A 25,824-nucleotide genomic window follows, 5' to 3' on the forward strand; every position below is an offset into this window, starting at 1 on the left:
TGCTAGCATACAGAGTTTTCGAAACAGTGACAAACAAAACCAAACATCTTGCCCTGTTCTCTCTCCTTTCCCTTGGTGAGACTGGAATTCTCAGTCTTCCTTCAACATTCAGTTTGGGGAACTGGGACCAATGATCCTAGCACTGAAAACTGTTTCCTTGGTGAGAAATGTGGCCACGCTTGGGGAGGGGAATATCACACCCACTGGAGAGAGGGTATGGGGAAGGGGAACACCCTGCTGTGCAAACACTGGTCTGCAATTAATAGCCTTGAAGGAAAATTTGAATTTTCCAAAGATTAAGCTTTATCCCAAGGAGTGGCTTGGTGGCTTACTGTGGCTCCAATTTTGTTATTTTTGGTTGGATAAATGAAATGTGCACCTCCATCACCATCACTCTTAAGTCTTCCTCCATCACATAAGACACTTGTTAAGATAAGAAAGATATTCTACTAAAGCTGACGGTGATTGAGAATCATTCAGTATTCAAAGTTCCTAAAGAATCGTTGGTTCTCTGAAAGGGATAAAAAAGTAGGAAAGGCTTTGTTCAAACTCTTGCTAGTAAACAGGTATTACTTCAACTGATACTATGGCTACGTGACATCAAAGTACTATAAATTATCAAAACTATCGTACAGAAAAATTACAAATTCATTGCAAAATACATTACACTGCTACCATTAAGAAAAAAGTGCTTTTTGTTTTCCTTTCTTTTTTTTTTTTTTTTTGCCAGAAAATTATTCTTTCAATATAGAAAATCCTATGCATTACCCTGCATGTAGCTAGGATATGTCGTAACGGAGTTTGTACTGAGTCCTTCTGATTTGCTGGATGAAGGGCTGAAAAATATAATAATGACTATTAAAGCCGTGTTCCAAATGACCACGCCAGCTGTCAGTGGAGAGATGCCTGTTTTAAGACACAAGAAGATGCCCTGGTCTGTTGAACCCTGCCTGTCATCACATTGTCCCACCGATCAGCTGGTTCGAGTACACAGGCCTTTTTCATGTTCCTCATGTTCTCCTGAATTATTGTCATGTCCTCATCTAGCTCTTCCACCTTGATTCCACCAGTAGAATCCTCTACTCAGTGATGTCTGTATTGTCTCATAAGGGGAACGATGCAAGATGGCGGACCTGCCAGTTTCAAGAATGGATGTCCAAGGAGTTCCTGGGCTGTGGCTCTTTGGGAGGGTTCCCTCACCAGCATCAGGTCTAGGAATCCCCGGAGCACTGAAGAAACCTGTGAAAATACAAGATCCCATCCTGAGGACTAACACAGAAACCCAACCCAGTTCCCCAAAGTGGTTTTCCAGCCACTTCCCAGTTAAGTCATCCTATCAAACAATAGCAAATTCTAGAAAGTCAGCTTGAGAAGAAAGTAGTTATGGAAGCAGTAAGTATATCTTACAAACATTCAAATTAAGTGTATGTCTTACAGTGGTGTGTGTGTGTGTGTGTGTGTGTGTGTGTACATACATATATACATATACCTGTTTACTCTCCAGTCCCACCACAACACAGAACATTTCTACCACTCCAGGGGGCTACTTTGGGTCTCCTTCCTGTTAATACTCATCTTCCTCCAAAGGTTCACCACTGTCCTGACTTCTAGTAGCATAATTTTGCCTCTTTTGTCCTTTCTAGAGATGGAGTTATGTACTGTCAGGTCTTCTCTGTCTGGCTTCTTTTACTCAACGTTGTGTCTGTGGGATTCATCCCTGAGGTGTGCAGTAAAATCTTTAACCTTCTCACTGCTGTATAGTATTCACTGTTAAATTATACCACATATTATTTATCCATTTGGAAAACAACCTTGGGTGGTGTTTAATTTCTGACCATTAGGATTAAGACTGCTCTTGTATGTGACTTGGAAGAACACCATGCCATTTCTATTGGGTGTAGGACTATTTTGATACCATGCTATTTTAACCACTTTTGATTATTTAAACTTAGTCCAATGCAGTAAAACTCTTAATCTCCTGTTCAATTCAAGCAGTTTCCTGTTTTCCTAAAAGTTTATACAACTATAGGGGTGATTCTGTAGGGGTTCTTCCTTAAGCTTTAGGGGTAAGGGGAGAGGGTAATTCTCCCCTAAAAGGCAGACTCAGTTCCTCCCAGTGCCATGAGGTAGAGGGGAGGAGAGGAGTGGTGTGTGTATGGTCATTTTTTATATGACCTTGTGGAAATGGCCACTCCCTTTTAGCAAGCCCTTCCCTCCACCCCTAACCAGTAAGCAGTTCCCAGACTGCTGTTTCTTTGACTCAGCATCATTATTTTCTGAGCTTGAACCTACTTGGCAATCCTTGGAAAACAGAAAGACCCTACTTGATTCCTTAACCATGCTCTTCATTGCCCTGTGTGATCTGGCCCCTGCTCCCCTCCCTGACATGTCTTACCCTTTACCCTGGCTCACTTTGCTCAGCCACAGAAGATTTCCATCTTGGCATAGGGACTTTGCACCTGTTGTTCCCTCTGCCTCAGACATTTTTCTCCCGGATCTTTGCATATCTTGCTCCTTCCTTCTATTCATATTCCAGTTCAGATGATCTGTCCCCAGAAAGGGCTTCTTTTACCCTTCAACCTAAACAAGTTCCCAATCCCCTCTCCTGCATACTTCATTGCATTACAGTGTTTGCTTTGCTTCGTAGCATATATCAGTCTCCGAAATTATTTTGTTCATCTGTTTGTGGTTTACCATATGCCTCCCCAACTAGAACATAAGCTCTATAAGAGTCAGAAATCTGAGGTCTTATGCTGCAATATTCCCAGTAATTAGAACAGTCCCCAGTATGTCACAGGTGCTCAGGAAGGGAGTTCTCGTGGAGTGCCTGATTTATTCTTCTGGCCAACCCTACAAGAGATGAGCCAGTTGTAACCCATTTTACAGACAAACTTCAGAGATGGAGAGGCTGACTCCCTTGACCATTGAGTGAACAGGAAGAGCAGAGATCTGAATCCAGGTGATTCGAATTCCAAAATCCAGATCCATCAACCAGGATCTACTCCTAGGTATGAAATGCCAGTCCTGAAGCTACAGAGAGACTAAAAATGTCTAAGAATGATCTTTGAGCTTCAGCAACAGATGGTGCTTCTTACCTTGTGTAGGTCCTTCACTCTTGGAGGTAAACTGTCCCGAATCCTCCGCATGGCCTGGAGGGGAGGCTCATTGAAGTAGGGCGGTTCGCCATCTATCATTTCTATCACCATGATCCCGAGGGACCAGATATCTACCTGTTAGGCACAATCCAATGGTTATCTCAGGAAAGGAGAACATTCTGAAATGTTGGATGTTTCCAGGGGACCCAACAGATTCATACCCATTTATAAATTAAGGTGGTATTTGTAAACTTCCAAAACTTATAGCCCAGATTTACAGACTGAAGTGCCCAGTTACCCAGTTTTTGCTAATGGTCTTCATTTGCTTTATTTTTATTGTTATTTTATTTTATTTCAATTCAGTTTAACTAACATACAGTGTATTCATTTGCTTTTTAAAGACAATTTCAGTGAAGATTCTGCCATTTAGGTACACATGAATATCTTAACATGCTCAAGTTCAGAACCTTTTTTTTTTTTTTAACTGCTAAATTAGGTAGTTCCCTATCTGGGTAGATAAGAAAAACACTCAAATTTTATGTTATGAACACAGAGAAGACAATTGCATTTAAATCATAAAAAAATGCATCTGACATATTCAGAACAAACTGCAAAAAGCTACATTGCTCAACAACACGATATATGCTGATCCTTTTATTAATTTAATTTTTTAAAATAGCTCTTCCTTCCCTACGTCAGGGTTCTTTCCTTTACATTTTATCATTTTGAAGTAGCGTGCACAAAAACCCTGCTTTACAAAACCATTTTCAGGTAACAGGGAAAAGAAAAGGAAGAGCCGACAAGCAATTCTTTCTGAGTGCAGAATGGGAAGTCAGGACAATGAGAAGCCATAGCTGGGCTATTGGTTCCCAGTTACAGCCACTTCCCAGTCCCAGGCTCATTACACCTCTTATCAGTGAGCTGCATTCCTGTTATAACCCTTGCTGGGATCTTCACTGAGAATTTATGCTCTCAGGACCACAGTGAGACAAGTCGAGTACTCATTCAAGGGCAAGCAAACAAGGGAAAGAGAGCGGAGCCTGCCTTCATTTATGCTGATATCCTTAGTTCACTGGTCCATGCCACCTCTTCATGCTCCCCTCTCTTAGAATCGCCTTCTGCACCAGAATGTGTGGAAACGCTGTGTGCCCGGCTGGAACGAGCTCCTTACTGCCATGTGTGTGGAGACTTGCATGCCTCAGGGCTTTGCTCACAGTGCTCCCTCTCTAGAACACTTTTCCTCCACTCCTTCTGGCCCCTCATTTTCACATACCCAAACCTTATCCCTTAACAGATTATGAGCAATTGCTTCTTTTCCAAGGGAAGCAGAAATTGTGCCCTATTTTTAAATGCGTTATAATATTTGTATATAATTTTTTTCTAGGGAAAAAACATTATTGCTCAGCCCCAAATATTACCTCTATTCTGCAGAGCTGTCTCTGACCCTTTATCCTTTGAGTCATGACACCTGCTCATGTGTGCATTTCTGGCCACATTTCAAGTTGTGTTGCCCTGTTTAGGGTATGCCTGCCACTGAGGGTGGGGTCAGAGTTTGCCTGATTCCCCCTACGCCAGTGTCTGCTTAGGACCTCGATAAATGCCTCTGGATCAACGTTGTGCCAATTTCCTCAATAGTGGCCGGTCCCCTTCCTGCCACAACCTACTCTATGACAAGTCTAGTGAATGGGGGTCAAATATGGAGTCAAACATCACCGCCCTGATCTGTGGTCATTAACTCTCTCAGAACCACTGCATCCTTGAGTCTGTCCAGCCACCCTCAATGACTGCTACCCCCTTACCTCTGTCCCATAAGGTAGCCTAGAAATCACCTCGGGTGCCATCCAGTAGGGAGTGCCAACCAGTGATTTCCTCTTGGGCACCTCTTTAGAAACTTGAGCACAAAAACCAAAGTCCGATAACTTTATCTAAAAAGGAAAGGAATGCAACGAGGTTAACAATCTAAAAATACCAGCTTCCAGATGGAGAAATACGGCTTCAAATTTAAAACAAAACAGTCTCATGAACAGGCCTTGGAAAAATTGGTGGTTGTCAGACTATTTTATTGGAAAGGCAAGATCCATTTTTTAAAAAAGATTTTATTTATTTATTTGACACAGAGAGAGAGATCACAGTAGGCAGAGAGGTAACAGAGAGAGAAGGGGAAGCAGGCTCCCCACTGAGCAGAGAGCCTGATGCAGGGCTCGATTCCAGGACCCTGAGATCATAACCTGAGTTGAAGGTAGAGGCTTTAACCCACTGAGCCACCCAGGCACCCCAGGCACGATCCATTTTAATGGAGAAATCTCCCATCCTCCACCAGGGTTCACCTGCAAATGGAAAACCAAAAAAAAAAAAATATCTATATATATCTATATATATCTATATATAGATATAGATATAGATATAGATATATAGTACAAATTACACTCCAAATGAAAAATTTGTTAAAATTCAAACCCACAACTATAATTTAATATACAGATGATGGTTTAGTGTAAGTAATTGCTAGGGTTTTGTTTGTTTGTTTGCTTTTTTAAGTAGGCTCTATGCCTAGCATGGAACCCAACACATGGCTTGAGCTCACGACCCTGAGATCTGAGATCTGAGCTGAGATCAAGAGATGGATGCTTAATGATTGAGGCCCCCAGACACCCTGTAAATTGCTATTCTTAAGGTGAGTTTTGTACATACTGCTGCTGTTTAGGTGGTTTTGCTTTGAACACATTCAGATTTCCAAGTACCATGAGAGGATTAAAATGATCAACCCCATTTCTGTATTTGAATTAAAGCAAGACCCTATTATGTGGAACGCTGAGATATCATTTTGAAGTATTGGCTCTTCTTTTTGTTTTCCTCCTTTGCTCCCAACAGACTGAATTTGCCAATGTAAACGTCAGTGTGGGCAGAAATACAGGTGTAGAAACTGGGTGTTAGCACTTGGTCACTAGGGATTTAAGTGGCCATCCTAATGACCCCATGTATATATATATGTTATTTATCCTAGATGTCATCAGAGAGAGAAAAAAAAAAACTGAAAATCCTTGCACAGAATTTTTACGATTATCCTTAAGAACCATTAGGCTCCCTGCAGGTTTATATACTCTGGAAAACCAGGATTCAGTTTATTTCTGGGGGCTGTGACTCCTGTTGATGATGGCTTGTCTGAACTTCAGATGGCCTCACTGAAGAGGACTGGGGCTTCGGGTTCCTGGTGATGATAGAAAATATGCAATGAAAACGATGATTCAGAGTGGGTGTTTGAAGGTTAATTTCCATAGATTAAATGTATGGTCTTTATGGCACAAGTTCTCTCTTAATTCTCTTCAGAACTGCCTGAACTTTTTCAACACTTTTCTCTGGCTCTTTCTCTGCTGCCTGTACCTTAAAGACTGAGCTTCTGAGGGTTTGTGTCTTAACCCTCACCTCTTGTCTTTATATGCTCTTGCTGGATAGTCTTTCTTCTCCCATGGTTAATGCAGACCTCTCTGCTCCCTTCTCGGCCTGTATTTCCATTGAGTCTGTGTTTCCACATAGAGTTAATTTTTATGAAAGGTATAAAGTCTGTGTCTGGATTAATTTTTTGGATGTGGATGTCCACTTGTTCCAGCACTATTTGTTAAAAAGATCCTCTTTGCTCCATTGTATTGCCTTTGCTCCCTTGTCAGAAATCAGTTGACTCTATTTATGTGGGTCTATTTCTGGGTTATTTGGTGCCATTGGTCCATCTGTCTTTCCTTTTGCCAATACTACACTGTCTCAATGACTGTAGCTTTCTCCCATCCAAGTACTAACCAGGCCTGACCCTGCTTAGCTTCCAAGATCAGACGAGATCGGGCGCATTCAGGGTGGTATGGCCGTAGACTGACTGTAGCTTTCTAATAAGTCCTAAAGTCAGGCAGTGGTAGTCTTGGATGACTTTGTTCTTCTTTACTATGTTTTGGCTATTGTGTTGGTCTTTTGCCTCTCCCCATACACTTTAGAATCAGTTTGTCAATTTCTACAAAATTATTTGCTTGGATGTTGACTGGGATTGCACTGAATCTACAGATTGAGTTTGGAAGAAATGACATTTTGGGAATATTGAGTCTTCTTATCCACAAACATTGAGTATCTCTCCATTTATTTAGTCCTTTGATTTCATTCACACTTATGTAGTTTCCCTCAAATAAATCTAGTATATGATTTGTTAGATTTATGCCTAAATATTTTAGGGTGTTTGTATAAGTGGCATTGTGTTTATAATTTCAAATTCATTTTCATTGCTAGCATATAGCCAAATGACGAACTTCGGTCTAAAACCATATATCCTTCAACCTTGCTATAATTGTCATTAGTTTTAGTTTTTCTTGTCAATTCTTTTGAATTTTCTACATGGGTGATCATATCATCTGTAAACAAAGACAGCTTTATTTCTTCCTTCCCAATATGTTTACCTTTTATTTTTCCTTTTCTTGAATTACTGCATATTCTAGTACTTGGGGGAACATCTCTGTCTACTTCCTAGTCCTAGAGGGAAAGTATATTCAACTCTTAATTCAAGAATATGAAATTCATATTTTAAGGCCCTTGTCACTTCTCACTTACTCCAGAATTTTTCTCAGGAACCCATATTGATCTCTCCTCTTCAAATGTGAGAGAATTTAACGTTCATTCAATCTTGAACTATTTTCTTTTTTTTTTTAAAGATTTTATTTATTTATTTGACAGAGACAGATCACAAGTAGGCAGAGAGGCAGGCAGAGAGAGAGAGAAAGAGGGAAGCAGGCTTCTTGCTGAGCAGAGAGCCCAATGCGGGACTCGATCCCAGGACCCTGAGATCATGACCTGAGCCAAAGGCAGCGGCTTAACCCACTGAGCCACCCAGGTGCCCCAATCTTGAACTATTTTCTGATGCTGATTTTGTCCCTCCGGCTAGAAATGAAAGTCCTCAGAGGCAGAAGCTCTGCCTCCTAATTGTGAAGCCTCACTGTGTTCCTTAAAATCTGGGAAAATAGTAGATACCCAAAAAACACATATTACTAGATTGATTTTATTTTATAATGACACATACATATATGATAGCAAATCGTGTGGTAGAAGACACACTGGTACTCTTTCTGAAACCATTATTGACTTGCTGAAGACACCTGCTTCTAGACTCAAAGTTGGAACACAGATGAAATGGGGGTAATGTTTTGGAAATTGTATCTTTTTCTATTTGCTTGTTCACGATCTCCTCTCTAATCAGGCCCAGGTTAGTGGTAGTGTGGGTTGGGGTGGGAAGAGATTGGATTGTTCCAGATGGAATGCTAGAGAAAACTGGCTTAATGGTAAAAACTTACTTTACTCAATTGCTTTGGCATATCAAGAATCAAACCCTAATGTGTCAGATCATAGATTTCTTATGTGGTACAAAGAAGAGAGCCCTGTGGCCATGGTAGCTGGTCCATAATCCTTGTTGCTTTCCCATCAGAGGAGTCTGCAATTCAGAAGTGAAAAGCTTATAGTCCATCCCTTTCAGCCTATGATTGTTTGCAGGCAAAGACAAAGAGAAGTCATTCAATTTAGGTCCCAACTCTTTATTATATTCACTTCCAGCACCCCAAGTAGATGGCAATGACCTTCAGAAATACCTGAGTAGCATACAACCCCAAACAAACAAGGGAGAGGAACAGCCACATGCATCTGTGTTCAGAGGTAATATTAAAAATATTTAATAACCGGAATCATCTAGATCAATCGGAGTCTAGAAATGAAGTTGAGCTGTGTCCTGGAATTATCCTATGGGCTTTACCATCTTTAATGAGGTAAGGGCATCCCAGTAAAGAGCTGTTGTAATGGGGGATACTCCAATGACTTGAAACAGTGGGTATTAATCAACAAGCATGAATAATATACTGTAATATTTTAATAACGGGTATAGACATACTAATGAATGCTGGCTGAATATTAGCTGTAGCTATGCCCAATGTGGCCTCTGGGAGAGATGGCACAACAGAGTGGGTGGCAGTGAACTTGAGGCAGTGCTATTGGCTTCCATGGTCTCTGTTGTGCAGGGTTCCAGAAGATCCTCCAGATCTCAATGAAGGAATGGAAAAATGCCTGGCACAGGCCTGTGGTTGACATGAGGAGCCTCAGGATGGCTTTCAGGACTTGAAACAAGAGGCTGGAGTTGTGACATGCAGCGGAGGCACTCTTCTGAAAAGCCCAGAGCTGTGGGACCAGGGGTCACCAGTCCTGGTAGCAGAAGAGGCCAGTTATGCCAAGGCAGGGACCAAAGAAGAACAAGAAGATGGGTCTTACATCTGTCACCTTGAGTTCTCAGAAGCCACATTTATCCCTTATTCTCCCAGACTCCTTGAGAAAGAGAGGGGTGGGAAATGAGAAGAGGAAATAGATGGTGGCCGAATCTGAAAGTCTGAGGTTCTAAAGCTATCAATTAAGGCTTACCATAACGTGGTTGAACTTTAATAGACAATGTTTATTTAAGTAGACTGAATTTAATAGATTAAATTAAGAGTTGCCTTTGTTTGTTTGTTTTAGTCAGTAGAGATTTGTGAAGAAGTCTAGATCAGTTTTAAGAAACAGATAAACTATAATTGTGTGTGCATGTGTGTGGTTATTTCCAAAGCTTTAATGCGAATAAATTCGTAACCCTACTATGCAGACAGTGGGGGAGGAACAAATTCGCTAAAACATTTTTTTTGCCTGTAAATTTAAAAAAACCTGAACTAAGCAGGTGAATGTATCAGCATTTTGACGTTGGCAGCTTTTAATTTCAATACCTCTGGTGTGGCTTTCTTTTTCCAGACAGAAAAAAAGACCCCAAATCTGCCAGACTAATAATTATCTCCCTGACAATATGTAAGCTGAGAAACTGAAACTCAACACAGGAAGCTAGGTCTGTTCCTCCGCTGTAGATGTGAAAGCACTTTTATGTGAATTTTTTACTCATCCAAGGACATAAAAGAGACAATTCTCTAGAAGAACATAATTGCACACAATACTCATCCAAACCAATCTGCAAGTAGATAATGAGAACTCAAATAATGAGTACAATAAAGCACCATAGGCAGATCTTCAAAGCAAATCACACAGACTCTAAGCTGAGCCTTATTTCACGTAGAATGGTACAACACGGTGGATTAGGAAATGCTTTGTCTCACTAATGCAGCTAGGCTAAGAGAATTGCAGCTAGCACACCGCTAGCCCCTTAAAAGGAGGTGATGCAGCTTCTTCCCCAGGGGACAGAGGAGAAACTAGAGTTTAGGGCTTAAAGCTGCTCTTTAAAGCTGAAATCCTAGTCATCTCAGCTGGTCCTGGTTAGGAATCAGGGGCTGCACAAAACCATGGCTGCAGGAGGAGAAGGCTGGGAGAGTCTATCCACAAAAGAACTACAGGTTTTAGAAAGAGGGTAAAACCCTCATTTTGTAAACTGCCTTCACTCTGAAGAATTCATGCATCTGCTCCAGGTTTTTGCTAAGGCAAAAAGATGGATCCGTTTGTGCCTGGTTTCTGGGTGCTTCTTATAAGGCAATGATACTCAAAGTGGGTAGCACTGGCATTCCCTGGGGACTTGAGAGGGATGCAGGCTTTTGGGCATCACCCAGGCTGGCTGGAATCAGAATCTCTGGGGAGCGGACTCAGGAATTTGTTTTTAAGCCAAAGACTCCATTGGTTTTCATGCTCACTATAGTTCTTAAATTTGTTTTAAGAAGAGCAATGATCCGGGACAAAGGAGTGGAGAGAGGTACTAGAAGGGGCCAGACTGATGAAGGGGTCTCCAGTTTTGGACTCACTTCTTCAACTGCTAAACTGAGGAGGAGAGGGAGGGCATCAGAGCACCTAAGCTGGATCAATATGGAAGCCTCAGCCAGTTCTCTGCCATTTGACAGAGTGGTACAGGATGGGAACTTGCCCAAGACTGTAAAACAATAGGAAGACGATAGAGAGGAGGACTCACACCCAGTCTCTTGACTTCTCAGTCTGTGCATCTTGCAGGGAAAGGAAGAGGCCTAGAGTCTGGGAATATCTCAGATGCTGTGGTAAAGGAATCAATTTACGCATGCTGTGTAATATGCTCACGTCTCTGTTCATTTATGAACAGCTTCTGGGAGATAACCTTCAGGTCTTCTTCTAACTGTAGAACTCTACGTATTCAAGACACAAAAACACTCAAATGCCTAACGGTGCCAAAAGACAAATTTAACAGGCCAGGTGGAGACTATGAAAAACTAGGGGTACATGTCTTTGGTGAAGAGACACTGTCCTGGCTGTCAGGGCCCAGGAAAGGGGTGTGGAACAGTCTCAAGGCCCTAGTTGCCTTCTATGGCCCCATAGCTATCCTTTACCTTGGTTTGCAATCCTGTGAAAGAAGAGGGCGCACACACATTACACTGTGCCTGCGCAGTACGTTGGTTTAGTCCCCTCTCCCTCTGAGCACATCGCAAGACAAGGAATCAGCGCAAGTCATTTATTGGGGAGATACATGAAACACTGGTAATGAAGTGGGCAGGGAAGGCAGCCAGGCCCCAGCAATGTGGGAACCAGAGCTTACTCCTGACGAGGAAGTCCGGGAGGCTGGGTAGAACATGTCTATCCAAGGGCAAGGCAGCTGGGGTGTTTATACCCCAGCTTCCATCAGGTGATCCTGGGCTGCCCCAAGGGAGGGTGAACGTTAATTCCCTGGAATTTCTAGCCTGTTCTGGACTGGGAGACCAGACCACAGAGGCTTGAGAAAGTCTCCAGGAAAAGAGATGCCAGGGGTGGCCCTGGGAGGGGGAGCGAGTGAGCACTGGAGGAGGAAGTCTGGTGAAGATGCGGCAGCAGCAGCATCGGCTTAAACGCCAGTCACCCTAAGCACACCACCGCCAGGACTGCCATGTGTGAAGGCAGGCACAGCGTTGTCAGATACTTTGATTTTTTTTTTTTTTTTTTTAAAGGAAGATAGGAATCTGAAATTTTCTGTGACATCTCCTGATTCTTAAATTGTGGCAATAAATTTTTAGTCAAAAAAGGGGGTGGGGACTATAAAAATCACTGTGTATGTCCCTTTTCAAAATAGGCACTGGGCTTAATAGGTCAGGGGTTTGAATTCCATTCTAGCTGGTGAATTTGATAAAAGTTAAATCACTCCCTGTCAAGTGGCTCCTAAGTATCATATCTCAAATGTAAGCCTCAGGCCAAAAAACAATTGTAAATGAATTTATTCCACCCTTAAGTTCCAGGGTGGGGGAATCAACTTTTTTGAGCTTCTGTGTTGGAACCGGTTTACTTCTGATGGTTTTACACAAATTATTTCATGTAATTCTTGCAACCCCCTGTGATATGCTATTTATTTTCCCTTTCAAACTCCAAATACCATATCCCCCCGCTTAACACAAATTAGTGACTCATTAGCTATCATTTATATCATAGACAAACAGTGAACAATTTACTCTGATCACAATTTCCCTTCTAGTCCTTTTTAGAGGCCACAAAGGATGTATCCTTTTTTTTTTTTTCTTTTTAAAGTAGGGTCCACCCCCAGCATGGAGCCCAGTGTTGGGCTCAAACTAACTCATGACCCTGAGATCGAGAGTCAGATGCTTAACCACCTAAGCTACCCAGGCACCCCAGAAATTTATCTTTTGAAAAAAACTTAAGCAATTCACTGTCTCTTTTAGTTTTTTTTTTTATTTTAAAATAACTGTAGATTCATAGGAAGTTGCAAAGCAATGTGTACCCAGTCCTTCCTAATGTTGGCATCTTGTAAAACTATAGTACAATATCAACACCAAGAAACTGATGTTGGTACATCCCATAGACATTGTTCAGGTTTAATCATTTGTACATGAACTCATTTATATATGTAGTGTTTAAGTGTGTGTATATACTTTGCAATTGCAATTGTAGCCTTGAGTAACCAACAACACCATAAAGGTACCCAATTGCCCCTTGGGGCATATGGGTGTCTCAGTTGGTTAAGCATCCAACTCTCGATTTCAGCTCAGGTCATGATCTCAGGGTTGTGAGACTGAGCTGTGTAATCTGGCTTTGCACTCAGTGGGGAGTCCACTTGAGATTCTCCCTCTCTTCTTCTGTCTCTCCCCTTGCTTTCACATGCTCTCTAAAATAAATAAATTAATTTTTAAAATGGTACCCAATTGTCCCATCACCATAAGACTCCTCGGGCTACCCCTTTACAGTCACCCTGCAGTCTTTCACCCCTGTAACCACTAATCTTCCCTGCCTTTCTATAATTATGTTATTTCACAAATGTTATATAAATGGAAGTATGTGACATGTATCTTTTTGAGATTGGCTTTTTCCCACTCAGCACAATTCCTTCATCTAAGTGCTTACGTGTATCACTGGTTTCTTCTTCTTCTTCTTCTTTTTTTTTTTGCCTGGTGTTCCATGGTATAAACACATCACAGTTTGTGTAACCACTAACCCTTGGAAGGACACTCAGGTAGTTTCTAGGTCCAAGCTATAATAAATGAAACTGCTATAAACATATATGTGCAAGTTTATGTGTGAAAATAAGTTTCCATGTTTCTGGAATATATGCCTAAGAAGGCAATTACTGGTCACATGCAATTTTTAGTTCTGAAAGGACTCATGTTTTGGAGCTGTACTGTTCCGCACTCCCACCAGCAGTGTGTGGATAAGTGGTATTATTGCTACTTTTCACTTTAGCCATTCGGATAGATGTGAAGTGATATCTGCTAGTTTTAATTTGTATTTCTCTAAGGGTTAACGAGGCTGCACATCTCCCAACAACAAGAAAACTCATTGTAGCTTGTGTGACATAACATTTTCCAGAAAAAGCCAGCAATATTATGCCCCAGCCCATGAGCTCCTTTGATGACAGGAGTCAATCCTCTTCCCACCGAGGAGGATTTTACATTCCTTCCTCCTGAACTGGAAGAACTGAAAGTACAGTGGATGTGGCATTATGGGACTTCAAGATTATGTCATAAACCTTGTTTTCTTAGGACCCTTGCTCTTGGAATCCAGCGTCCATGCTGAGAGGAAGGCCATAAGGAGAGGTCACATTATGGGTGTTCTGGTTGATAGCTCAGCTGAGTGCCCAGCCCCCAGCCAGCACGTGTAAGTGAGGAAGACTTCCAGATGCATCATCTAACTACAAGTCAGAGTGGTCCTGGCTAGCTGAGCCCAGCCAATCTTCAGAGCCATGTAAAAATCCTAAATGACTTTTGATTTAAGACCCCAAGTGTTGGAGTGATTTGTTACAATAATAAAAAAATGAGGGTGCTTTCTCCAATATAAAACTTCAGACTCTAATAAATTGGTACAAAATAAATTAATACAAATCTTGAAGTGGTCACACTATGTCTTCACTCCCATTCTCAAAAAAAAAAAAAAAAGTTTCCTTTCTCTATAGAAACTGGAAGAAGCCCAATGGAATCAACACGGTATGTTGTTCTGAAATGTGAAAGAGCATACTCTGGGCCACATACCTGAGACCCATAGGATCTACTCAACATGCTGCTTGCTCCCTCTTCTGGAACATTCTCAACCCTGACAGCCATAGGACCCACTCAGTCTCTGCTGTAGCATCACCACCTCAGAGGGGCCTTCTCTGATCCCATCCTGTATCACTTTCTACCATATTCTTACTCTGCTTAAATTAATTATGGAAAACTTAGTGCTTATCACCACCTGTCTAGAGTGATTTTGTGTATTTATCCCACCTCCATGCCCCAAATAAGCTTAATGAAAGTAGTGGTTTTGCTGTGTTTATCCTTAGGACCTACAACTGTCCCTGGAAAGCAGTAGACATTCAGGGAATACTTATGGAAGGAGTGAGTGAACAAACCAGTAAGGCTAAAAGCACTCACCATGTGCCAGTCCTTGGGAGCTCTTTGCTGAGTACATGGAAATTCAGGAAGTGTGTGGAGCATAGGTTCTGCCCTTGAGAATGACACTGAATGATTTTAATAACCTGTGTACTGTGGGAAGGGGAGATCTTTGAGCTGATTAAACAATGAATTATCTTAGTCTCATGTCTGATATTGCCATATGACATGTGCTTGTAGCAAGAAAACTTTTGTCATCAATCTCTAGGAAGGGGAAAAGCCTGCCTTGAAACCACTCTGCTTTTTTCTTTTTCTTTTTTTCCTGTAAGCATCAGTGCCCAGGACCCATTTGTGGACCATTCAGTGCTTTGTGAATTATGTTCTAAAGTCATGGAACCTTGCTTAAGTACTCTCTTGACTCAGGCCAGAGGAAGATCCCAGACCTTTTCTCACAGCTCCCCCACTCTTTAGGAAATTGTGCAACATGGCCACATATCCTTCTCCTCCCTGTACCTACATCCCTTTGCAATGTGACTCTGCATCTTCTCTCATCAAGAGGTGGAATCCATTTTCCCATCCCTTGCATCTAGGCTTGGCTGTGTGACTCACTTTGGCCAAAAGGGACATTAGCAAACAAGATATAAGGATAGGGTTCAAAAGCGTGCCATGGAGCTTGCCTCTCTTGCTGATCTGAGTAATCTTGCCATAGGCACCATGGGAATAAGCCTGGGAGAATCTGCTGGGAGATGGGGGACCCATGACAAAGCTCTGGGCAAATGAATGAGACCATCAACAGCAGGCTGACCACAAATGCAAAAGTGAGCTTGGCTGATGGTCATGGAGTAGAGACAAGCTGTTCCAGCAGAGGTCAGCACAAACGCTGACTCACAGAACTGTGAGCAAATACATGATTGTCCTTTTAAGCCATTGAGTGTAGAGTGGTTTGTTATGTAGCAAGAACTGACTAATGCACCCTCCCATACCCTCTTTCTAAAAAAAAAAAAAAAAAAAAAAAATCAGCCTGAGTAATGCAAAAAGCAGGACTTAAACTACCCATTAAAAATAATCCCAAGTTTGCAAGTACAAGTACAGGGAAATATGGGGAGAATGGGAAATGCATTAAGGGTGATCTTTATTTTGTCCTTTATACTTTTCTGAATTTCCTGAATTTTCCACAGTAGAATTGACAATCTCTTTAAAACAGAAAAAAAGCTGAAGTGTTGGGAAGAATTTCTTTTAGCTGCCCTCTGATTGTCCCTGGGCAATTCTGCTGTGATGTGAACATTTCCCAGATGGCTGAGATTGCTGGGTTGTAAAAGACAGGTGTACTAATGGGACAACTGGCTCCCTGCATGCCAGTGCCATTACCTGTGGTGGGAGTTTCTAGGAGATTAAAAGGGCCTAGATGATAAAAATCTATGCTTCAAAACTCTACCGTCTAACTAAGACTGCTTTGAAATGCCAACTCATTCTTTCCTTGGCTACTGTAGTCTATATTCTTTGTAACCTGGTGTGGCTGATGAGTTTCTGCAGACTCCCTTGAGCTGGCTGTGGGGATGGGAAATGCAGCCGTCTGGGCCTTGGGATAAATTGGGGTGATGGATATCTTTCATTTGCCTTTCCAGATCTATTCTCCTCCCCTCTGAGCCCTGGGATGCCAACCTGTGTTGACCGCACTGATGGCTTCTGCTTGGGTTCGACCAATGGGAAGTACAAATAGGAGACTGGAAGGAAAGAACGGAGGGAGGTTCAGATATTGATCCTCCCAGCTCCCATCATGCAGCTCCACTGTGGCCTGTCTTCCACTGAAGATCAGAGTTCCTGCCAGGCATCCCTCTTCATATAATAATCTCTGTTTTCAGATTCCAGTAGCCAGTTCCTGGCCTCCCCTCCTCAGGCATGAGGCAGTAAGAGTGGCACACTATTCTAGAATGCCACGTGAATTGTCATGTACTCCTCCTTCTGACTTGTCTACATGTGCCCACACCTTTATTAAACTCTCCTCAAGCTGTCCACTGGAGTTTGCCTTCTTCTTTCCTGCAGGAACTCTGAGAGATACTGCAGACATGCACAACTCCACAGACAGGGTGGACAAAACCCCAGAAAAGTCATCTCTTTTTCTCCAACAAAAATAAGAACATAGAAGAAAACGGAAAGAAATTTCCATAGTTTCTATCCCTTCCTACACTCATTGTTAAAGTGAGAAGTCATCCATCAAATTCAGATCACAGATAATCCTGACTAGTAGGATGACACAGAGGATGGTAATTTCCTTTTTGGTAAGCTTTCTGGGAAGGACAGTGGGTGACTGTGACCAGGGAGACTTTGAATTATGAGAAAGGGTTCTTAGGAGGATAATGCCCATGACAGACAAAGTGGCAAACTAAACTATAGAGAGGCCAAATAGGAAATCTTACCCGGCCATCACTTGTCAGGAGGATGGAGTCACTCTTTATGTCCCTGTGAATCACTCCTTGATTGTGAAGGTAGGAGAGAGCTCTTAGAACCGATAGACAGACGGTAGCTATCTGTTCTTCATTCATTCTGGAAAGGAAATAACATTTAAGGAGCAAAGACAGGTTTGAGAACATCTTTGAAATGATCAAGAGAGGCAGCTCCCTTGGGGTCTAGTGAACCAGTCTATGCTCTCCAGCCCATGTCTGGAAAATCTACAGGCAAGCACAAAGAAGTCTTGGGATCTGAATCCTAGAACCTAAGGTTTGGCAATGAGGATGACAGAGGCCAAATATAAGCCAAAGGAAATGGTTTATTTGCTGGCTTTTGGGTCATTAATACAAATGTACTTCCTTAGACTCTCATGGGTAATTTCTTAGGTATTGATAAACCTCCAGGGTTCTACAGAGAGACTGTACTGCATAGAGCCAAGGTTCCAAGTATGCCTGATAGGTGACCTTGAGCAAGCCTTTTTAACTTCCTCAGGTCTATTTTTACCTCATCTTGGAAATGAGGACACCTACAGTTAAAAGTTGGACTTGGACAACATGGTCTTTGGATCTCTAAGATCCCCTGCCTCCAGGAGCTAAAGATTCCTGTTGCCCTAGGTCCATTAAGAAGGAAACTGGACTTAGTTACTAATAACTAAGCATGACTGGATGATTCTTGAAGAAATTGACCTTATGAATGAGAAAGGCAAGCACAGTGTTGGATATGTGCTCCCACATTTCATGGCTGCACCCTTCTAAAGAAGGGTTCTGGCTTCAGAAGAGACTGAGGTCAAGTGACCTGCCCAAGTTAACCCAGCTAAGAAAGTGACCAGATTATGAATGCAACCCCACCTCTTCTTGAGTTCAGACCCATGCTTTTCCAATGTCCCCACTGTATCACACTGCCATTGCAACTCATATGAATGGATTTTCAGCCATGAAGAACCTATGTGGGAAGAATTACTTGGACATCAGTACCATCAAAACAACCCCCAGAGGCCTAACTCATCTGGGTATAAAACTTCCCTCTCACGGAAACAGTGTGAGGTTCAAGCCAGATAGCAAATGTGAAAGAGCTCCTTAAACAGTCATGCCAACAGAGGAGACTGTCAGGAGAGACAGAGGGTGTAACTGACGAGAGTCCAAATTCAAGGACAGCCTTGGAAAATCACCCCGGGGAACTCATAATTCAGCAGGACAAGGAAATGGATGGCCCTGAATATGTGTCAGTCTTATTGAAGCCAGCAAACCATGTCTGAGTAAAATTAAGAGTCCAAAGTAAAATCCAAAGAGGTGGCCAATTAGGAGAGGGTCAAAGGTGTAAAGAGAATGGGTACCCTTTCTCTCTGAAGACGCTTCTTCCAGCAATGCCTCATTCTCCTACTAAGGCAGGCAAGAAGAAAATGTTCTTGTCTGAGAGACTTCTGTGCTCTTGGTTTTGTGTGAATGGGTTGGTCATTGTGCTGGATTGTGAAAACAATGGCTAACAACTCCCACATCTGCCCACCACAGAGCCCTCGGAGACTTAGAGCATCATCAGCAGGGATAAGCTCAAATATACTTTAAAAATAATTCAGGAGCAGGAATCACCTTTTTTAATAAAATTCATTTTTCTAGGATTTCATGGGATTCCAGTTATTTGAAGCAGGCATTAAAATAGTTTATAGGTCAGCGACAACAAAAGTTAATGGAATCTGAGCCCCTATCAGTGACTGGAAAAATCACCTTTAATTGGCATATGTAACAAATAGTACTGATTCTGAATTCAGTGGCTTTGAAATGTATAAGACCCACTGTAGAAAGACTGTGCTTTCCTACTTCTGCAGAGAGGAAGCCTAAATTGGGATTAAAGATGCCTCAGTTCTGGAATCAAATCCAAACTCAAATCCTGGCTCTGTTTCTTAGAGGTTACAGGAGTTAATGTTTGAAGTGTTCGGCACTTTCCTTTGCCTTCTAGGACCCTCTGTTCCTGGAAACCAGTAGGATGTAATTTAACAAGATGCTAGGTAGGGCTAAAACATTGGTATCCATTGGAAATGCCCGAGTACCTGGTTACCTTGTGTATGGTCAGTCCGGGTAGAGCCTGAGATTCTGCATTGCTAACAAGCTTCTAGGTGATGCTGATACTGCTATTCTCCAGACCACACTTTGAGTAGCAATGGGTTATTTTATTAATCAATCAATCATTCAGTAAAGCCTTTATTGAATATCTACTATAGGAAAATCTCTCCAAACAACTCAAGAATTAAATTCTAAACTTAAGATTCAAAGGATTTCAAGTTCTAAATATTCAAGAGTTCCTTGACATACAACTTCTCTCCACTCCCTGGAGCTTTCTGCCTTCAACAGGAAATTATTGACAAAACTGGATGGAGAGGATTAGAGAACACAATGGATTCCAGAGAGGCTAGCTCTTAAGTGGATCCCACTGACACACAATAAAAACTGAAAAAAACTGTGACAAAAGAGAGAGCTCTGGAGAGACATGTGTAGTTATCTGAAGTTTTTTGGGGCAGGAAAAAAAAAAATCCTCTCCTCTGGATATATTTTTATTAATTGTTTTAGATGCAAGTCACATTTGTCTTAAGCTTAGGTTTCTTCAGTATATTTGTTCCTTTAAGTTAAGATGATCTTATATACTTTGGGGAGGGTTGGGTCACATGGGTTTACCAACAGGAATCTGCCATCTGAAATGTTGGTGATAAACCTTCAGTGTCTTCCCTTATGTTCTTTTGTTTTTAGGTGGTCTACTGAGACTGAGAGCTGTAGAAGGTCATGATTGAAACACCACCTGATTTTAGGGAGAAACAGCATATTCTATCTCTCACAGTGTCCCTCAATACCTTCTTGCTACCTTGCTTCCCCCCTATTTTTCACCTAGATTCACTTACAGTTTAGGCACCATTTCGGTGATATCAGCTAACATCCAGTGCCTTTCCTTCTTGACAATCATCTCTTATCCCTTTGGAGCGTTATTTACTACCAAGAGCAAATTTATAAAGTTTCCCAAATGTAACATTTGTTTGTTTGTTTGTTTGTTTTTTAATATGTCTGTTCCTTAGAACCTTGCTTCTCCAATGTGGTCCGTGAACATGGAGGATTGGCATCATCTGGGAGCTTGTTAGAGTAGAATCTCATGCCCCCTTCTATTGAATCAGGATCTGCATTTTACTAAGACCCACAGGTAATTTGTATGCATATTAAAATCTGAAGAACACTGTCTTAGCACATATTTTGTCTGCCTTCAATGCCCATTTCCTCCCACTTGTCTTCTTAGCAAACTCCTACGCAACTCTCAAAATTCATCTTGGTTAACCCCTTATATTGAAAATCTTTATTTTCCCTGTTAGAGATACTCGGGTATTCTTTGCTGCTTCAATATATCTTTCTACTACTGCACAAATATTATAATATATTTATTTCTAACCTGTGACATCCTTGAGGGAATATATTTGAGACTTTAATTGTTTGTATCTTTTGTGTCCCCAGCACTCAGGAAAGAGCCTGGCACATAAAAGGTGATCAAGACACACTTAATTCAATGACCACAACTGACACATCAGGTAATAATGATAATTAACCATTGTTACTTGCAAGACTATTTAAAAACAGAATCGAAGAATTTCAATTATGTAGGTTTCTCATTATAACATAAAACTCTGACTCATCTTCCATCTGCCTCTTCCTCACTCAGGTACCCTTGGTGGTATTACTACAGAGCAATAGCATAGCAACTCAGAATAAAATTCAGTTTTAGCAAAATACCTAAGAATGGGAAATTCTATTGTTTGGCACCAAAAGTCCTTTGTCATCAGTTTGCTGACTTAAAATCATTAGGTGTTAATGAACTTCTGGAGGACAAGGAGAATGTTAACTGAATGAATGAACTAAACATACATGATATTACAATAGGCATTTAGGGAATTTAAAGAAAAAGGGTCGTCATACTCCCTGACTTCAAAGGGCTTCCAATTTATAAAGAGTTTGTAAAAATAGTCGTTGAGGGCTTACCCTGGATAAGAAATAATAATCATTTGGAATTATTTGTCTGGAGAATGAAGAGACATACCTGGTATGAGTGACAATGTCTGTCAAGGCACCACCTTCTAGAAATTCCATGACCACCCAGAGCTCATCGCCGACAAGGTAGCTGTTGTACATGTCAACCACGTTGTCATGGTGGTAATCCCGCATTATCACAACCTGGGCAAATGGAAAGATGCTTTATGACTTGTGATGGTGAGATTTGGCTTTCTGTTCTCTTGTGGCCACAACTGTGCTGTGAGTATAACTGATTAAGAAATACTGATGGGGGATTTATTCAGGAGTCTATAATAGAAAAAAAGACAGGATTGAGGGTAGCTAGCAACAATGAAAGGAATCCAGTTAGTCAATTCAGAGAAAATGATAGTGCAACCAGATGCTAGGTTTGGGGATAATGAGAGTGAAAACAGGGAGAACTCTGGCAAGGTTTGTACTTACAAGAGGGAGTTTTGCTGACTGTTTGCGTTGAGGGGGAGGGTATAAACAGATATCCCTAAGGGTCTCCTTTAGAATGCACTGTTCATACTCCACCATTGTTTAACCTGGCAAAAGTCACCAACTCTAAATGGCATATGAAGAGTAGGTCTCACAAGTGAATGAAATGAACAGTAGGAGTGGGGCCACATGAGGCTAACTTAACATCTTGGGAGGAGGTCTGGGTTGAGTGTGAGAGAGGTTTGGGCTGAATACAAAGGATAGGTCTTGAAGGTAAAAGCAAATATGATTCAGGTATATACAAGGTTAACTTGAACTTACCAGAGAGAGCTTTCAAGAATTGTTGCCCCACGGCTGCTTCTGGTGACATTTTCAGATTTAACATTAATTAATAAATTACAAAATTATCTACATTATGTTGTCCTGGCTGTTCTGGCACTGTGATTGGGAAATAAGTTCCAGAAATCAGTGTTGTGGAAGTGACAAGCTGAAGCCCACTCACCTGGGGCTGTCTTTGCGATGTGGAACATAGCGAGAAAATGAACACCCCTGGGGGTTGAAGCCATATGTGGCTTCATGTGAGCCTCCATAGAAGAAGAATCCAAAGTCATTCTTGATTGCATTTTTATAATGTCTGTTAGGAGATGTGTGTGGTCCATCCTTTGCTAGAGACTGACATATTATCTAACATTGGAATCCTGACTTGCCATCTTATTCAAGACCTAGATTTTCCATCCACGGAAGCTCATCTCTCTTCCCTAAATGCTCATAAAATCAATAGAGGAATATTACTCCAAAATATTTTATGTCCCTAGACATAGGTATTCATGTTTTTCCTCCTATGTGCATTTTAGAACTTTCAAGTAATAAATGTAAAAGGCAAATAAACTGGAAAAATATGTTCAACAAACACATAGAAAAGGGTTAATTCCTTAATATATCAAGACCTTTCACTTATCAATAAGACAAATGTTACCACCCTAATTGGAAAGTGTGCAAAGGACATATAGTTTAATAAAACAAAAATGGCCTAAAAACATATACAAGTAATTTTACCCTCACTAGTAATAATAGTGTTAATTAGAGCAGGAAGATTTACTCATGTCTACCAGATTAACAGAGATAATTTGACAAGTATCCAGTGCTAGGGAGAATGAGACAGGACTGTCAGTGAGGGTCCTCATTGTTAAAAACTTTCTGGAAGTCGGTATTATATATTACTTTCTCTAAAGAGAAAAAAATTACAGAAAGGAAATCCAGAAATATTAATGTGGGCTATTTCTTGGTTGTGAGATTATGGGACATTTTCTGTATTTTCGCTATTTTCCACAGGAAGAATTCATTAGTGCATGTATCTTAAAGTTCTAAAATAGTGGTAATCCACTGGTAAACTAACCTCTGTTTACTGAGATTAAAAAAAAAAAAATGACTACAAAGGGCAAACATGGTATCACAATCATGTATATACACCCTTGTGGATAGTGTAACCTGAGTCTTTGGAATCTGCTAGAATTCAAATCCCAGCTATGCCATTGACCTGCTGTGTGACCCTGGGCTAGTCACTTCACCTATCTGAGTCCAGATTTCATCATGGCCATGGTGGTAGCATCTTTCTGTCTCACAGGTTGTGTGAATCAAGCCAAGGTCAGTGCTTAGCATGGTGACTGATCCACATGAAGCTCTTTAGAGAACCATAACCCGCAGAGACAAAGACCAGAAGGAAGGATTATGGGAATGTGATCTTTGTATTTATATTTTCGATGCTTTCTGAGGTCCTGAACCCTACAGGTAATATTTTTGAAATGGGAAGTAAACGTTACACAGGAGAGAAAGAGTGATCCGAACACACCATCTACCTCATTAAAAAGTAGTTCTCGCCTCTGTTGCTTCCGGAGGTCCATCTTCTTCACGGCGACTTGTTTCCCTGTATGTTTCTCGGTTGCGATGCACACGATGCCGGTGGACCCTTCTCCAATCTTGATAAAGTTGTCCAAATATTCCCTGGGGTCTCCTGGGCTGACCACCAGCTGTAGAGCAGCCCGAAACTGTTCGTGGGACACCCTGGAGGGCTGCTGGTCTGAAGAGGAGCCCCAGCTGGGTGGGGGATAGGTGCTGGATGAGATACTCAGGGAGCTCAGGTAAGAAGCCGTGGAGATGTACTGGGAACTGGTCTGCAGGGAGGGGTGGTGGTACAGGGTGGCCTTGTGGTACCCAGATGGGTACTGGTGGCTGCTTGAGGAATAGCCTGCTTTGCTTTGACTTTGAGGTAGTTTGGCGGGGCCCCTGGGGTAGGTGTCAGACCCTGACAGCGGAGGGCTGAGGACCATCTGTGCTCGATCGTAATCCACCTGGGAAGACAGACACAGATGGAGAGGATTCACATGCTAGGTCTGAATGCTGCAGTGGGCCAAGCCACAGCTGGCCTGACTGAAGAGCACCGTACATGAGATGATTGTGGGTGATGCTTGCCTTGTGAGTTCCGAGCTTGCTCTTGCTTCTAGACCCTTTACCTACCCTACAACCACCCCATCCAGCCGCTCTTTTCCCCTTTCCCTACTAAAAATCCAGAAGCATGGATGCCTGGGTAGCTCAGTCGGTTAAGTGATTAAGCATTGGCCTTTGGCTCAGGTCATGATCCCGAGGTCCTAGGACCGAGTCCTGCATCGGGCTCCCCGCTCAGCAGGGAGCTGGCTTCTCCCCCTACTGCTCCCTCTGCTAGTACTCTGTCCAAAAAAAAAAAAAAAAATCTTAAAAAAAAAATAAGAAAAATCCCCAGAAGCAGACTATGAGACCTGAATTTAAATGCAAGTAGTGGAAGGTGATTCTAGGAGTTATGAAGTGAAGACAAAGAAGGGGAAAACCGATGAAGGATGAGTCATTGAGTGTGATGGCTAATTTTTATGTGTTACCTTGGCTAGGCTATGGCATCTGGTTATTTGGTCAAAAACTAGTCTAGATATTACAGTGAAGTTATTTATTTACTTTTTAAAGATGTGCTTAACATTTAAATCAGTAGATTTTGAGCAAAGCAGATTGTCCTCCATAATGTGGGTAGGCTGCATCCCATCAGTTGAAGGCTTTAAGTGGAAGGATTTATGTCATCCCCAGAGGAGAGACTCTGTGTACACATACACATCCCCTTACGTTATCTCTCTGGTGAAACCTAATACACACAGCACGTCACCAGTCAAGCAACTGGAACCTAATTCCACCAGGTAAGCGTCCACTCTGGGAGACTATGTTAAGCATGTACCTTGGAGCTGTCCCATCTGAAGGGCCAAGAGCTGGGGTATTTATGAACTGCCTCCCTTCAAAACATTGTTTAATACCTACTTCCATGAATATTAATTTCCTGGCATTTCTGACTTCCCATGTCCTGGGCTGAGCAGGCTCCAATGGGTAGTGACAGCTCTTAGACCAGAATTTCTCAATCTTGGTACCATTAATTCTGGGGTCCAGATAATTCTCTGATGTGGGTGACAGCCCTGTGTGTCCAGGACGTTCAGCATCATCCCTGGACTCTACCCACTAGATGCCAGTAGCAGCCACTTCTGCCAGTTAGGACCAAAAACATTGCTTGAGATGTTACCAAATGTCCCCAAAATATGGGCAAAATTGCTCTTGGCAGAGAACTACCACCTTAGACAAAGAAAAGCAGTGTTGGCAGACAGAAACAATAGGTGGATGAAGGGAAAAGGTTGGGGCACCAACTGTACCCACTGCTCCTAAAAAAGGACCTTCTCCACTCAGGTGAAGCATAGGGAAAGTTTTAGTTAAAATGTGCCTTATCCAAGGTGTTATTTGGTGTTTAGACCCTATTTTCTTTTTTAGGATTAAAAGATCCCATCTGTCATTAAAGGATGTTAGTCTTCAGTGAGAAATCTCGGGGGTAGAATGCTTTCCCCATGCCTTTGAACTCATATACTAGAGGGGAGTATGGGCCATACACATCACCTAGCAGGTATAGGTAAAAGGGAAAATATGACTCCCTGTGCTAAGCAGCTTTTCAGTACGGACCATAGG

General features: G+C 41.8%; 1 protein-coding gene across 1 annotated transcript in view; it reads right to left on the minus strand.

Moving 5' to 3' along the window:
- Positions 1-713: 713 nt before the first annotated feature.
- LOC111141714 (p21 (RAC1) activated kinase 5) overlaps positions 714-25,824 on the minus strand; it is a 284,924-nt gene continuing 259,813 nt past the window's right edge. The window contains exons 5-10 of the mRNA XM_022494496.1: positions 23,658-24,149; positions 21,392-21,525; positions 17,296-17,422; positions 4,895-5,020; positions 3,096-3,230; positions 714-1,239 (exon numbers count right to left, since the gene is read on the minus strand). Of these exons, the coding sequence (XP_022350204.1) occupies positions 1,084-1,239; positions 3,096-3,230; positions 4,895-5,020; positions 17,296-17,422; positions 21,392-21,525; positions 23,658-24,149 (1,170 nt within the window). The 3' untranslated portion in view covers positions 714-1,083. The remainder of the gene's footprint in view (positions 1,240-3,095; positions 3,231-4,894; positions 5,021-17,295; positions 17,423-21,391; positions 21,526-23,657; positions 24,150-25,824) is intronic.

This window comes from Enhydra lutris, unplaced genomic scaffold (assembly GCF_002288905.1).
Source record: "Enhydra lutris kenyoni isolate GAN:26980312 unplaced genomic scaffold, ASM228890v2 scaffoldscaffold6, whole genome shotgun sequence".
Lineage (NCBI taxonomy): Eukaryota > Metazoa > Chordata > Mammalia > Carnivora > Mustelidae > Enhydra > Enhydra lutris.